This window comes from Polyodon spathula, chromosome 23 (genome assembly GCF_017654505.1).
Source record: "Polyodon spathula isolate WHYD16114869_AA chromosome 23, ASM1765450v1, whole genome shotgun sequence".
In the NCBI taxonomy this organism is placed as follows: Eukaryota; Metazoa; Chordata; class Actinopteri; order Acipenseriformes; family Polyodontidae; genus Polyodon; species Polyodon spathula.
This window is the reverse complement of record NC_054556.1, coordinates 21,218,168-21,234,532: the sequence shown is the minus strand read 5'-3', so window position 1 is coordinate 21,234,532 and position 16,365 is coordinate 21,218,168. Positions and strand designations below refer to the sequence as shown.

Below are 16,365 nucleotides of genomic sequence, written 5' to 3'. Positions count from 1 at the left end.
ACACTGGCAGATGGTTATTGGTGATCCTGAGCAGTTTATGCTCTTAAAAAAAGAAAATGCAACTTCAATCCATAACCCAGGGGCATAGTTCTGAATAGTGCAACTGGCCTTCTTGTCTGCCAGATGTTTAGTTGAACAGGTTGTAGATTCAAAATTGCCCTGTTCACAAACTTTGCCTGAAGCTGTTAAACACTGTATGTACTCTGAGAATTCCCTACATTGTTAAGCAAGTAAAGGCTTTCAGTGCCAAAAGTTTTAGATGCTACTGTAACACATTTTGTCACCCATGCACGTAAAGAGATTGCAAGATGCTGTTGTACCTGTCGTACTGATATTGCAGTTTGAATCCTTTTAAAGCAATACTACAGTATTATACTGCATTACCAATGTACTATAAGTTAATACATTGTGTATAGGATATCTATTATTATTATTATTATTATTATTATTCAACCTCGCTCACCGCTGCAACCCCCGAACTAACTCGGGAGAGACAAAGACGAGCAGTCGCATCCTCCGAAACGAGTGCCGTCAGCCATCCACTTTTTTTCACTCTGCAAGCCTGCTGTGCAGCCATATCCAGAACTTACAGGGTCAGAGGACCACACGTTTCTGAATTGCGTACCAGCTGGCCTGCAGGTGCCTGGCCAGCCACAGGGGTCGCTGGTGTGCGGTGAGCCAAGGGCTCCCCAACTGGCCTAACTACTACCCCACCCGGGCAGTGCTTGGCCAATTATGCACCACCCCCTGGGAACTCCCATCCACCGTCAGCAGTGGCATACCATGGATTCGAACCTGCAATCTCCAAGCAATAGGGTGCATCCTGCACTCCGGGCAGAGTACCATTACCGGATGCACCACTCAGGAGCCCTAGATTGTCAATTATTATATAGAAGATGTTGTTTTGTGCAGTTTGGGCAGGAGAACAGTGGATCCGAACTCTGAGAAATGACAGCTCTTATAAAACATGTTATCATACATATAATATATTAACTTCCTGTACATGCTGTACTGCATGCTGCTGTGTGTTTTTGTAAGGGTTTCATGGCTTAGTAACACCCTGCAATGTGAATATTCCTGATACAGAATTGTGTTTTCAGATGTAGTGTAGAGAGAGCTATGGAAGACAGTACACACATTGTATTTAAGCTCTCCTGCTTTGGGAAGCCCGGACATAAAGAGCTTTCAGTGCAGAGCTTGCCACTATAAACTGTTTCCTTAGTAAATACTTCACAAATGGCCATTATTTTCTGCTTTCCTATTTCAGATTCTGTTTTCCAACATTGAAGATATTCTTGAAGTTCACAAGGAGTTCTTGGCAGCCCTGGAGTCGTGTTTACAGCCAGAGCCTCATCCTCAGCACACACTTGGTCATGTTTTCCTACAGTTCGTGAGTACATTCACTTCATACTACTGCTAGAAACCTCTTCCAGTTTTCCCTGTAAATCCTGCATCCTGTCTTGTGACCCCTCCCCTCCTCATTTTTCCCATTTTATCCACAACCCTGCAAAGTTTGGCAGTCTGGTGGCTGAACGCGCTCTTGCTCTGTCCCTCTCGGCAACCCATTTGTCTCACCATGGCAACCGGTAAGTGAGAATGCTTGTACAAAGGCCTGTGTGTGGTGGGAAAAAGTTGTATGAATGAATGCAGCTTTTGAAATAACAATAAAAAGAAGCCACCAGTATAGCTGTAAACATAAAATAATTAACTAGCAGTATAAATGTGCTTTTAAGAGGTTTTAGAAGGAAATCAACCAGATTTCCTGAAGTAGGCTATATAACCTTTACTGTGTATTACTGTCTTTACATATAGACATATGTTCAAAGTGAATTATAAAACACATTTGTATACCGTGTTTTGTATGCTGCACAAACGAGATTAACGCATTTCTAAAACACTGGTTACTGGGACAGGAAGTAGTATTTGAAACATGTACTGTGGTTATTGTTCTGTTCAGTCGAAGGAAATGAGCTTTGGTTTAAAAGGAGCAGTGCATCACAGCAAACAAAACAACAAAATAATAGAGTTTTACATATACTTAATAGTGTCAAAGGTATTGCAAGTATTGCCACATGTACAGTATATGTGTATAGCCCATCTGATGACTTACATTGGAATAATGTCACAGTTGATTTCAGGTAATATTTACTTACCACTTTTCAGTATATCCAGTAATACAGTAACTGCAGAGTACATTAAGTAGAGTCAAGGGTTGTTTCCAACAGCGCTTGATACTAAGTTGTTTGTGGTCAATCGCAATACTGTAGCCCTATCCAGTTCCAGTTAGTGCTTCAAAGTGTAGCCTGAATAGTGCATCAACACCTACTCTTACAGAGTGTGGTTAAGGTCAGTGCTAGACCACAATGAAGGGGCTGAATAGAAGGGGCCAGTACCCTGCTAGACACTGAGGTAAATCAGCAGTTTGCTAGCACTATAAAACATCAAAATGTTTCACAGATGATTCGTCCACTAATGTGCTGCAGATTTTGCAGCAGCTGCTTGCAGTTATAAGCATGCCATGCAATGTTTATAAACACATACAGGCTTAGGCCAGAATGTGATTACTCTTGCCCTGGTCACAATGACACCATAAGAGATGCTCTAATAAGACATGTTTATTAACCCAGTCTTCTGGACACTTTAAATACTCCCAACAGGGTCAATACACGTGTTGTAATAGAATAACACCTTTCTGGAATCAGGTAACAAGCTGTTAGATAGGAAGAGCTGTAATAAATGACTTGTGGTAGATAACGGGGACCAGTTAGTTTGTGGTCTAGTAAGCTCAAGAATGAAACAAGTGGACATTCTTTTTTTCTGTGCATCCTAATGCAGCAGATGGACTAGCACACTGCTCAAATCTTGAAGGGTGTCTGTTAATAATGCTGTCCGGCTATGTTACAGTAAAAGGTGTCTGGCAGTTTTGGGATAGCGAGCCCCTGCCATAGGGATCTTCAAGCAATGCACAGCAGGGATATTCAGAAAGGTTCAGCATAAGTCAGTTCACTGCAGTTCAACACAGACCTTTTGGCATATGGCCTGGATGCCTTGCCATATTGTTGCATTGCATTGTTCTGCCTGAAATATTAATTCCTCATGGGATGACTAGCAGAGGTTACCCACATGGGTCCCTGTATAGCATATTGACCTTCTGGTATGCAATCCTGCTGTGCACATTCAGTATCCCTGCCCCCACCCCCTTCTATCGTTCACTATTTTATTGTACATTCATCTGGAGAGCCCCATTTTCATAATATTTGGAGCCAAGCCAGTATCTGATTTTGTTTTGAGGAGAGATCAAAAGGCAATTCGTAACACTTGCACATACATATGCAATCTGAACACTGCTCTGAGCCCAGGTGCTTCATCCCTAATGGTATCACCCTTCCAGAACTGACTCAGCTCTTCAGAAATCCCCAGTGGTGTTGTTGCTTGAGGTTTACTCTAATTGAATTTCATAAAAGACAATACCCCCTTATGAGACGTAGCATTGTCTTGGTTCCATTGAGACCCTGCTTGGAGGATCCTGAGAAGGTCAAGCGGCTTGTCTCGAGATCAGGCGTTATTGCAGAGATGTTTTGCAGAATTTTTTTTGCTCCCTGTCCCCCTTTTCTGTAATAGATACAATGATGTGTGCCTCCTAACTTTGGAACATCTTAAAATATCACATGCTATTTTGGAGTTTAAAGTGCACATATGATTTAAAAGCGCATGCAATCATTTCAAATATAGTAAATGTTGTGTTGTGCATTGCAATTACACAGACATCATGAGTCACTTTATTAAAATAACTTTTTTCTAGTTTGGTATCAAGTTGTTTTCTTAAATCCCTGCGAACAAATTAAAGCAATATTAAATTTTATAATATTCACTAATTTAATATTGCTTTAATTTCCTTTTAAAACATATTGAAGTGAATTATATACAATATGTTGTCTTTGTGATTGGTTGTAAAAATTTCAACTTTTCACCTAAAACTTCTTTTGGAGTTTAACTTGGCTTATTTTAAACAAATCAGCTCCCCTTGAGCCTTCTAAATGATTGCCTCATGTTAAAGCATTCCAGAAAACTGAAAAAGTTTGTGCAGCAACTTGTTTGGCCAGAGCGTCACCTAAGTGTACAAGATGTACTGTGTATTTCAATATTGAAATTCAGATGACTTTTCATTTTGTTCTTGTTTGTAAAGCTTGTAAGACCTTGTCGGTGCTCTTAGCATACTGTAGTGCATGTATTGTGCATTAGGTAAATGCACATATTGTACATTATGTATTATATCTGTTACATTGAAACCACACAGAAAGCCTGTAAGCTATCTATCCTTCAAATAGACCCAGTAACATTTTTTAGAGACACATTTTACTTATCAGAGACCCAACACAACTCTACAAGTCACCTATTGAAATATTTTGTTTAGTGAACAGCCTCTATGTGAACTGATCAGGTTCAAGCTCAGGCGCACTTGGCATTTTCTATATTTATAATCTGCTTTTGAATTCATTTGAAAGGGGGTTTATTTTTTTTTATTTCTGAGGTGTGCTACAGTTAATCTAGTCTTGTTCTTTCTAGAGCGTGGTTTTAGCATCCTCCTGTATTGCAGAAATACAGCAGGTTCTGTCTTTATGAATTTTGTGTTTTCTGAACTGTCAGGGTGTGTTAGCCTTTCATCTTTGGTTTAGATTCCCTGGGCAGGAATGGCTGTGGGCTTCATCGTTTTGCACCTCATGAACCTTTTCGTCTTCTAATCCAGACTGCTTTTTTGTATCAAGTTTAATTTCAGTCCTGCTGGAATGGAATTGCTCTTATAATATCTGATGAGAACAACGTGGTGGAAACTTTTTCTGCCTTCAAATACGCAGAATGTTTCTACTACGTTCATTTAAAAAGTTTTGATTTTTAAAATAATTTCAAAGAAAATGATTTAGATTTGTATTATTGACAGATACATACAATGCTATTGGCAAGAGTCTTGATTGTTTTTTTTAAATACATTTTTGCTACATGTATTTTAATTTGGAATGCCCCCTTTTTAGTAACATGTGCCAAAACAGATGTTCACAAAGCACTGCTGTATATTTGAGTTTCTGCTTTACTGTTCTTTGGAATCGAAACCCTTCTATATGCACAGTATGTTACACTTTAGAGATTCAACACATATATAGAGAAGCGCTTATTCATTTGTGATGAAACTTGTTATCGACAGTCTGAGATTGTGGGGTTCGACGGAGCCTGTCTGTCTGGATGTCACACTTGTCTAGAGAGCTGTTTTACCTTTCTCTGTTATGGAAGTCGTCATGTAACAGCTTGTTTGGTACTCAGTTTCCCCAGGATTGCCTACTGTACTGCTTGAGGATTCACTTTGTTTTTAAAATATTTGCAGGGCTTGAAATGTCCCCTTTTTCTGCCAAACAGTTTTCTTTTTTTACTGGAAAGTGATACTTGCCTGCAAGGCTAATTGTGTAATTTAAATTGTGAATCGTTTGAAAGGCATTTTTCTTTAAATTCTGAACTTTAGTTTTTTCAAGTAGAGGCAAGGGTGCTTTTTATTAAATCAATTTTAAGTTGTGTTGCTAAACTAAACAAAAAAAACTTAACAACATTACTGTATTTTACTGCAGGTTAAACAACATCTATGACAAAGTTACTTTAATTATAATGTCAAATAATTCATATTTACGTAACCATACCTCTCTGTAAGATGCATGTACGTATGGTATATCTCGTTATAATATACATATTTTTACAAAGCCAACTTTCTACGAATGCTCTACCTACGAATTTTTTTTTTATAATATATATATATATATATATATATAATATATATATATATATATATATAAATATATATAATATATATATATATATATATATAATATATATATATTATATATATATATATATTGTATGTATATTCATAATATATATATATATATACTATTTGTAACATCTCCACCGTGTTAGGAAGTGAACAGTGCAGTTTTGAATGGATATTATGCTATGCTGTCTTCTTTAATAATAAAAAGCACAACGCAGCAATATTATAAGGAATAAAAAAAAATAATCCTCATTTGGAAATGTCTGTGTCACATAATGTGTTCAACATGAATCCATCGCAGACAGTAATGCTATCTACTAACCCTCTCAGACCCGTTCACTTGCTATAATTTATTCTAATGCTGCCAATTGAGAACCAGCTCCTTACTTTATTATTTATACCAATGCTGCCTCTAACACAGTTTACTTCCCCTCTTCTATTGCTTTTGGGAAGTTAGTTTTTGTTAAATCTAAATGGCATATACCTAATGTTTAACAACTCTCATTTAACTGCTTCATCAATACTTATAGGCTGCTTACTGAGCCATTCACCTATTCTTAAGTGTTTTTGAGGACAGCAGAAGTAACATTCATAGCCTCTCCCCATCTTGTAGCGAGGTTAACTGAAACAGACAGTGCTGTGCTCCCCACACCTGGTAAATAATACCTGTGTAGTTCATGTTTTGTACTTAGTGCTCTACTTTTTAGCTGTTTAATAGCGGTAGAAAACAGGTCATTAGTGAGAGGGTTGTGTTTCTTGGGATGTCACGCATGTGTATCTCCTTACTAAATGTACTGGACTTAATTTGTTACTAAGGGTGTTTAAACAAGCATGTAGGGAAAATACATTACAATTATATCTGTGGAGTCCTTGTAATAGTGGACTACTCTAGATTCATCTATAGGTGAAATATTATTTGGCTACACACTAAGATGAACATTGAACAGAAATACATTCCATATGCCCCCAGATTACACTCAGTAAGGTGTGATAAAGAGTGTTGTTACTGAGTTCCGTCACGATTGGTCAGCATGTTGTTACTTTTCCTAAACCCTAACATATATTAATGTCTGCACACTGGGCCAGGAGAGGCCAAACCTCCACCAGACCCTGGTGTAGTTAATGACATCATTTTTTCCTGTTAAACCTGGAGTGGAACACCCCAGAACTAGACTGTATAGTATCTCATGATGATTTTCCTTCATTGTCATTTCAGAAAGACAGATTCTGTGTTTATGAAGAGTACTGCAGTAACCACGAAAAAGCTCTGAGGCTTCTAATGGAACTCAACGAAATGCCTAGAGTGAGGACCTTCCTTTTGGTAAGTAGTCAACATGGGGTTCAATTACAAATGTATGTTGGTTTATTCCCCTTTGGCAGGGTCTGGCATATTGATGCAAATAAATCTATGATTGTTTAATTTGAAAATGCCCTAGATGCAGACTGAGTTTCTTTGTCTGCCTTAATGTTGTTGTTATAATATATTGTGAGAATACTGAACCTTAGCAATTTCATTTTATTAAGCTCAATGGATAGAAAACCGTTGATGTGAAGACTTTTTTTTTTTATGTGGCGGGATTCTTTTTTCTTCAGCATTGCATGCTGTTGGGAGGGAAAAAGACAACTGACGTCCCATTAGAGGGTCATCTTCTGTCACCGATCCAGAGAATCTGCAAATACCCCCTCCTGCTCAAGGTAGGGAGTTCTTTTCTTTTGGCATTTCAAATTGCATTATGCACCTTGCCAAGACAAGTAGTCAGTTACTCTGTAAATACTGTAGCCTGAGACAGCCTTTATGATGTCAAACAAGAACTTGAGAATAAAGCTTGATTGCCGAGAAACACATAGGCCTCTGTGGCTGTGCAGTTGCATAGCAACCAGGTACACACATGATAGAGAGGAAAATTAATGTTGGGGGGGGTGTCCCAGAGACGGCCGAAGTGGGCGGCGTCAGACCCAGGAAAAGGAATGAACACAAAGACAGATGATGTGAAATGATGATGACACTTGCTTGCACCGGTTTATTGTAAATAAAAGGTTTAAACACGGGGAAACAGAAACAGGACACGGCACTGGTAGCCAAAATAAAACAGACAAACAAAAACGGACTAATACTTAACAAAAACGGTGAGCAGCTAGACACACAAACAAACAAGGTGAGTTTTAAATAAACAAGTATCGTGCTGGTCCCACCAGCACGTAATAGCAATTGAAATATCTAATTCTCCTACCCTCTTTCTCCCGTTCTCCACTCACCGAACACCCAACCGCGAGTATGTGACAACGTGCATCTATATATACTCTTATGCTGGGATTCAATTACCAATTAATTATTCACTTGAATCCCAGCACATGAATTAATAAAGTGCAATTCCCCGTGCTCACATATTACTACATTTTACTTGCACGTGAAGTGCTGTGCAATCCTCATGCCTAAATACACATATATATTTTTTAAACACTCGTGTTACACAGACCCGTTTATATCCCGTGTACAAATGTCTATACACCAACATTTAAACACACCACACGCAACACATAACAGATAATATACACAGGGGCGGGCACTTTGTCACAGGGGGTTATCAAGCAAATTAATTTGTACAAACAAATTAAATTATACTTTACACTAAATCATCATATATTAATTAGAACATACATTTTTATTTAATACCTTATAATTTTAGGTAATGTTTTTTGTGTCTCTGCTAAAGAAAAGCAAACATTGTGTAGATAATGGCCCAACCCCACCACGCACTCAAACAAAAAGGAAATCAAGTGTTCTCTCAGTGGATTCATTTTTGGTTCAAATAAGCTTACAAACCATCAGCTCCCTGTATAGGATCCAGCTCTGTGGCCAGTGAAGATCCTGGTTGGATGCGAGAGGAAGTTGAGGTTACACACTGTTTGGTTCTCTCTCAGAGATAATGGAGTTGAAGCCACTATGTGTGAACGCCTCCTTCTCCTAATGGAACAGATTTCCTTTCTCGCTTCCCGCTTCAGCTTGTTTATCTAAGCTAAACATTAGCACAAAGCTAAGAATGGACAATTCTTCTGGGACTTCAAAGCCCTTTGTATTTCTTTCTTGTGTTATTTTCTATTGTTTTTTTTTTTTTTTGTTCTTTGTTATGCTATGACATATATTTCAGACTGGATTGTCTTTATTCCAAAACTGTCCTGGTATGTCCTAATATGATAATTGCTGTGGTTACAGTTAGACATTAGAGATTTTGAAAAAAAAAAAAAATATATACACATTGTGACAATAGAAATTACTAAGGGTTTCAGACTAGGGGATATATTTTAAAGATATAAACACTGGTGGATCTTGCTGGCGCTCTAAAATGTATGGACCTGATTTCACTTTTTTATTGTATGTAAATTATTGTAGTACTTTTATTATTTGGATCCTCAAATCACCCCAGTACAAGTTAATGACAGTATTTCTGTCTGCCGCTATTTACATCATAAAATACCCCCCTAGGTTTCAAGAACACAGTGACTCAACCGTAATGGGGAAAACCTGCATTTTATTAAATGGATCGGTATATATCAGTTTGTCAAAATGAACTGGCGTCTCTTTCTTTCCTTCTTGAAATGATCTGATTCATCATCCTGCTGACCGTGCAACTTGTGTTTGTGTCTGCGATTCTTTATGTGACTTCAATGTCTTGCAAAAGCTTTTGATGCTAATTATGAAATACTTGTGTAATTTGTTCATCTCAGGAAAATAGAACATGAACCCTTGGAATGAGTTCAAAGCTAGAAATATATTACACTATGTAACACAATTTTTGTTCCTGGGTAGTAAGTGTTATTTCCTAATTGCTTATGCCTCAGAAGTATAGAAAATGGCTATTATTCCCCACAAACTTTGCTTTTGTGACCGGGACAGTGATATTTCAAAATATCACTATTTCCAGTGGGAAAATGGGCAAATGTGTGTCTTTTCGTTCACATAAAGTCAGAAAAAAACAACATATGAATCCAAATTAACATGTATTTATACTAAAGTAGTACAAAAATGACTACAATAGATGTAGAAGTGAGTAGTTTTTCGTAATTTACGATTATACTGTAAATACAAGTGCATGGTAGGGACAGGACTGCAGTTTTAACCCTGTTCGAGCAATTTCTATTTCATCAGAGCAAGAACCTGTTAACTCCTGCTGTATTACAATAGTAAAATGTATAAAAGTTCAAGTACATTTAAAATAAAGGGACTTATAAGTACTGCAGCATTGTTCCAAATTGTTGACTTCCAATTCTGCTGAATATTTTGCAGGAGTTGCTGAAAAGGACCCCCAAAAAGCATCCTGATTGCCCCGCAGTGGAGCAAGCACTTCAAGCCATGAAGACAGTGTGCTCTAACATCAACGAGACCAAGAGACAAATGGAAAAGCTGGAGGCCTTGGAACAGCTCCAGTCACACATTGAGGGATGGGAGGTGAGATGCTAATTACTATCAGTATTGTGTTTCTAAACCCATCAACTGGTGTGATCTACATATATTAACACATTTATTTTTGCCTCCAGTTGATTTGCCACGCTCACTTTCTTATAGACCTAAAAATGTATTTCAGGCAGAGAGAATAGGTTCTACAAAGAAACTGTAATACATTATCCTGTAACTAATCCTTTTTTTTCTAGACCAAGTTCAGAGTTTTAATATAATTTCAACATCAAAACAGACTTCAACTAAAAAATTATAAATAAATAAATAAATAAATAAATAAATAAATAATTTAAAAAAGAAATACTTGTACCAGTTCTTCTTGAATACTGTTGGGACTTGGTACTTGGGTTTATGTTTTCAAACATTTTTGCTCTACAACATTATAGTCTGAATCATAGTACAGTCTTCATTTAGTTACTGTATAATTTAACACTTACCTGTATTCATATATTTACAATAGGATGTAAGTGCCCTTAACTCGAAAAAAAAAAGATTAAATTGACTATTTAGATACTGCTAACAGTAGTTGTAAAAGAACATCACTCTTGTTTGTCTTACACAATACACATTGGTTCTAGGCGTACAGGTACCGTAATCTTCTACATATAATACACACCTCATGTATAACCCGAATGTGCTGAGATGCCTTTGCTTGCATCTCTTGTATAATTGAAAACACCATCATATACAGCATAGACTAGTATACTGCACAACTCATATTTAATGTAAATTGGTGATTGTGCATATTATTTTTCGAAGTGTAACAGTTTAAGATACTTGCTTCCAAGACAGCAATGATACCTTGCACTGATAGGTACAATCCACTCTCTGTACTTGACGCCCAGCAGTCTTAGAAAATTAGCAACTGGTTTGTGGTTGACAGTCAGAACGTCTACTTTCAAGGTGTCATTTCTTAACACAGGCTTGTAACCTTAAAGTTACTCATCTCTTGCGCTGTCATGCTGGCACACAGATTCAGTGTGTAGTCATATGCAGTTCCAGTTTTACAGGGTTTGAACAGGAATGCATGATATACATGGATAGATGTTTATTGATGTGTATTGCATTTCATCTGTTCGATAGCTGATCACGTAACGATCATCGACTGTAAGCTTCATAAAGAAAAAAGTCATAAACCATTTAGTTAAACAGGGAAAAGAGAAAATGAACACGTAGTCACACACATTTCACATTCTTTAAAACACAGAGCCTGTGCAATAGAAATTCTGCATTGTAAAGTGATAGAAATGTAGATCTCGTGAAGAAGGAACAAGGCAGTGAAAATGCTGACAGAAGGGGAAGTCATTTTTTCTGGTTCATTAAAGGTCAGCAAAAATGGTGGCTTGTCTCATGCATGGTCTGCATTTACAAAGCCCTATAGAATTATTTATGATAGCCTTTCCAATAGCAGGCTATTTCATTGTGATTGTGTGCTAGTGTGTGTATTGTTTATGGTTTTTATGACAGGATCAACGTGTACATTTGCACCTCTGAAACTTGGATGTTTAACATAAGTTTGTGATACTTGACAGTATCCATTTTTGACAGACAGTATATAGAAACATGCACAGTATTGCAATATAGGCACTGTTAACATGGAATATTTTCCTTCTTACCACCCCTTGCCCTTGGCCTTGCATGGTATCCAGAAAAAAAAATATTATTATGATTTATGCCACTAGTGGCTTGGTGTGCTGTGTAGAAATCTTGAGGTAAATGTATATTTAAAAAAAAAAAAAAAAAAAAACTGATTCTTTGACCTGACTGAAAACATTCTTTTGCAGGTATCCATTTAATTGTCACTAAAGTTTTGCATCTTAAATCTATTTAAAGTACATTCCAAGTTTCTGATAGATACTACCAGCTAAACTAGAAGTACCACTTCCTAATTTTCTGTACTACCCGTTTGACATATGTGTTAATGCTGACCTTCATTTCTTTCTTCCCTTTTATATTTAGCGTAAGTGGTGTACTGTAATGAATTCACAGGTCATGGGTGAAGTCGAAGAGCGATGTAAATCTTTACTGTAGAGTGTATTGCTATGATAGTGTACCATGCAACACACTCGTAAGAAAGAACTTGAGTATTTGCTTATATGTACTCTCACTTAATTTAAACCATTCTGTGGTTCCTCAATTGTATGCTTTTGACATTGATAAAAAGGGTACATTACAATTCAAAGAATAGAATTACCATAAAACAAACCTACCCACCTACCTGTCCATATATAGTGGCAGAGGTCAAATGGAGAAAAATAAAAATACTGTATATGTTTACACATCCTAATAATAATAATAATAATAATAATAATAATAATAATAATAATAATAATAATAATAATAATCCAGCTCACTGTTTTTCATAAGTAGCACCATTGTGTTTTTTTTTGCTTGTTTTTATTTTAATTTTTATCATTGATATCTTGGCAAGACATAGGTGTGAAAACTCTAGGCACCGCACAGCACTGTCAAGCACATCATAAAGATATTTTTGTTTGTTATACAGCTGTGGTAGTAGAGGAGAGAACATATTTGTCATTGTAGTGCATCTGCATTAGCAATGTCATGCATTTTTTGAAGTTCTAAATGATGAAAACAAGATATTTAAAAGTTAAAAAATGCATAAAACGGCAGAATTGTCCCAGTACAGATTTATATATTGCTATATATATATATATATAGACAAAAACACACACACACACACATTTTGATACATAAATGATTTCATATGCAGTAAATGACTGTCTGACCTTTTATAAAAGGTCAAAGGAATTGCCTCGTTCAGAAGGGTCATCGGTTGTGGGTGTCATGAGTTTACTGCTCCAATACAGCCACTTTTAAATGATGTTACTCTCTTGTCCTGTATCAAAGCATTTCAACATCTGAGGACACCTGCAACATTATGAACCACCACTAACCAAAGACATATTCCTTTGAACTGGGATGTAAATTATATACATATGATCATTTTTGAAATTGCTCTGTTAAACTCATTAGGAGTGGAAGCTCAGTTTGTCACTATTGTATACATCCTACAACAGAAGCTGGCTGATTCAATTAGTCTACACATCTGACCTCAATCCAAAAACTGTTTATACTTCTGTGCCTTTTTCTAGGACCTTATTTGTGAAATTTTATGTTACAAAATAGGCGGACTGTGAAGGTTATTATAAATACTTCTTTAGAAGATTTGGACAAAATGTCCTCAATTTCTTATACAATGATGTGGATCCAGATCCTTTTATTGCATGAAGTCATGATCTCAGAATTTTCAGAGCGGTTCAACACAATTTATTACGTTAACTCTTCAAGTTGCTGGTTCTTGGTTCAGAACTCAGGGCAACAGCAGTAACCCCTTTACCTCTCATTCTGCACACACCATGGTAACTAGACAGCGTGTGGAATATGCAGGAGGTTTTGCAGAAAGATTGATTCAGTTACTGTTGCTTTGATCCAGGCTGACTACATGAATTGCTTGTCAAATACAGATGGAGATCAGCAGAATCAGGCAGTGATCGAGGAACCAAGTGAGACTCCTTTTGCAGGGAAGTTTCAGCCATTACACACTTTAGTATGACTCCCGTGCCTCTGCTTCCTAATTTAACCAAAGCATTAATAGCTGCTTTGCAATAGCAATATCTGATTTCTCTCCTTGGAGCTGAGTTTTTGGTTGAGCTTTTGCAATCTGAATATGTTCTACCCCTATGATAACACCCACAATAGTATCTGGATAAAATGAAAGCAACACTGACTGTAAAATGAACACATTTGGTTTTAGGGAGAGGCACAGTCAGCTCCAGTAATCAGTCCATTTTCTGGTGTCTAATACTGAGACATCATTGTTTCTTTCCCCCTTTTGTGGGCCACAGTACCCATGATTTTGCACAGAGATTTAATCGTTATTTAAAGAAGTGTTGGATGTGGAAATTAAAAGCAAAAAGCGGCAATCAAGCACAAGCTTAAATAAAACAAAAACAGAACTCTTGGTCCCCACAGAAACACACTCATCCTCTAAATGAAACCTGCACGATTATCAAGCATTAGTTAATTTTCATTGTTGATCATCTTGTATTGTACCTTCTTTACAAAACGCATTGGTATCAGCTTATCTCTTTATTTTACCAGGATGAAGAAAGGTTTTTGCAGTTACAGTTAGTTACACATTTTTAATAAACAATATACATGTAAACCTAATTGTGGACATGCTCTCCTAGGGAGGTGTGGATGATTGCCAACAGAAAGATGCACAGGATTTCCTATCAGTGTTTTAGCAGACTGTTAAATGCCTGTTAGATGGAACTAAAAAATAACTGATTTTCGAGTTAAGAAGAAAAATTAAAGGGACATTACAATTTTATTAAATCCTTCTGCCACTTATGCTTAACTTCGGTTATAATGTAACAAGAGAGATTTATTCAAAGCTCCTTAAACTGAACTATTGTGTAATATGTTTTCAAATTACGTCTACGACTCCTTGTCAACAGGTAACTGGTTCAAAATATATGCCATTACAGTTTTGGTAGAATCTGTTCTGTAAATGAAAGTTTTATTGTAGTATACCATTATCATAAAATACTGCAACCTAATGAATTGTTCTGTTTGTAATGTGTGTTTTGTCTTAATGTGCAGGGTACCAATCTGACTGATATTTGCACAGAACCCTTACTCCATGGTACTTTACTGAAGATTTCTGCGGGAAACATTCAAGAGAGAGTATTCTTCCTCTTCGATAATCTCTTAGTCTACTGTAAACGGAAATCAAGGTACAGTATGTCTGATTCTTACTGGGCATAGTTAGTGAAGAACCACAATACAAGCAGCCATGAGTCATGCCCCTGATTCTGGATTTTCTTTTAAAATGGAATGCAGACTGTTCAGTTTGCATGATTCTACATTCTAGTCATGTACACTCCATGGGCATGGGCATGGGCATGTTTTGCCTCTTTGTGGCATCATCAGTATACGGCAGCTGTTCTCTTACACCAGAAAGGTACCTGAAGAGACACATAGAAGGAATTTCCCCTGGGATTGTAGTTAATGGGTAGTGATTTATAGTAGAATGTTTTACTTACTCATGACATAAGAGCAACTTGATTGCACATACTGCATAACAACAGCAGGAATGGTGGGGGACATTTTTAGTGTATAAAATTAAACATAACCAGAAAAATATACAAATGTAGTGGATTCCTGGGTACTAAAATGTTTGTTTCCAAACTTGATGTGCAGAGTTGCAGGGAAGAAATCAATTAAAAGGACAAAGTCGATGAACGGACCTCTCTATTTGTTCAGAGGGAGAATAAACACTGAGGTGATGGAGGTGGAGAACGTGGAAGATGGGACAGGTATGCCTCTGGAGTATCAATAGGGATGGGACTAGTCTGTTCCAGGTGGCTAGATACAGTCATTATTTCATCCACTGCTTCTGGTCCTGTCTTACCTTTTTCTTCATGTGTCCTATAATCGAATATGTGCTGTTACAAAGAAACTTATTAAGAAGATGAAACCCCATGGAGCTCTGAGACAACAGTATCTGAACACATGTTGCCTCTTTCTGTAGTCAGGTAATGATCAAAGCAGAGCAAGACTCACTGAAGCAACAAGACTCACTGAAGTGATCCTGTTCTGTTTTGTGGGCAGAGTTTGCAGTAACTTTAAGCACTCAATTATAAAAAATATGGAAGTATAACAATGTCTTTTCTTGATTTTCTTTTTTATTAATGATGAGAAAGCATTTACATGTATTTAAAAATCTTTAATTTTCAGGGATACCAAGATTTTTAGTTAGCAAGTGGTCACACCGCATAGCACAAAAGAAAATGCTGCTTAACAGTACTGTAGTTCCTTTTTGTAGATACAGAATTGGAAAGTGTTGCCTTGTTCTGGGTATGGTAGCTTATTTAATAGTTCAAAGAACTGTCCTTTGGTCATATCTCCAAATGTACTGTACCATTTGTGAAATGTTTGACAATGACGATACAATATAATCTCTAAGATATTTATAAATGATCTGTTTACAACATCTTGTAATATCAGTGTCTGAATCTTGTTTATATGCAAGATGGGTTTGTCTCAGAGATGGTGTTACTAAGGAACG

The 16,365-nt window shown here is 36.8% G+C and overlaps 1 protein-coding gene across 1 annotated transcript in view; it reads left to right on the top strand.

The window, feature by feature from the left end:
• The window catches only part of LOC121298050 (phosphatidylinositol 3,4,5-trisphosphate-dependent Rac exchanger 1 protein-like), a 101,239-nt gene that overhangs the window by 33,680 nt on the left and 51,194 nt on the right, over positions 1-16,365 (top strand). Inside the window, 6 exon segments of the mRNA XM_041224802.1 lie at positions 1,268-1,390; positions 7,029-7,133; positions 7,406-7,507; positions 10,098-10,259; positions 14,898-15,031; positions 15,498-15,613. Of these exon segments, the coding sequence (XP_041080736.1) occupies positions 1,268-1,390; positions 7,029-7,133; positions 7,406-7,507; positions 10,098-10,259; positions 14,898-15,031; positions 15,498-15,613 (742 nt within the window).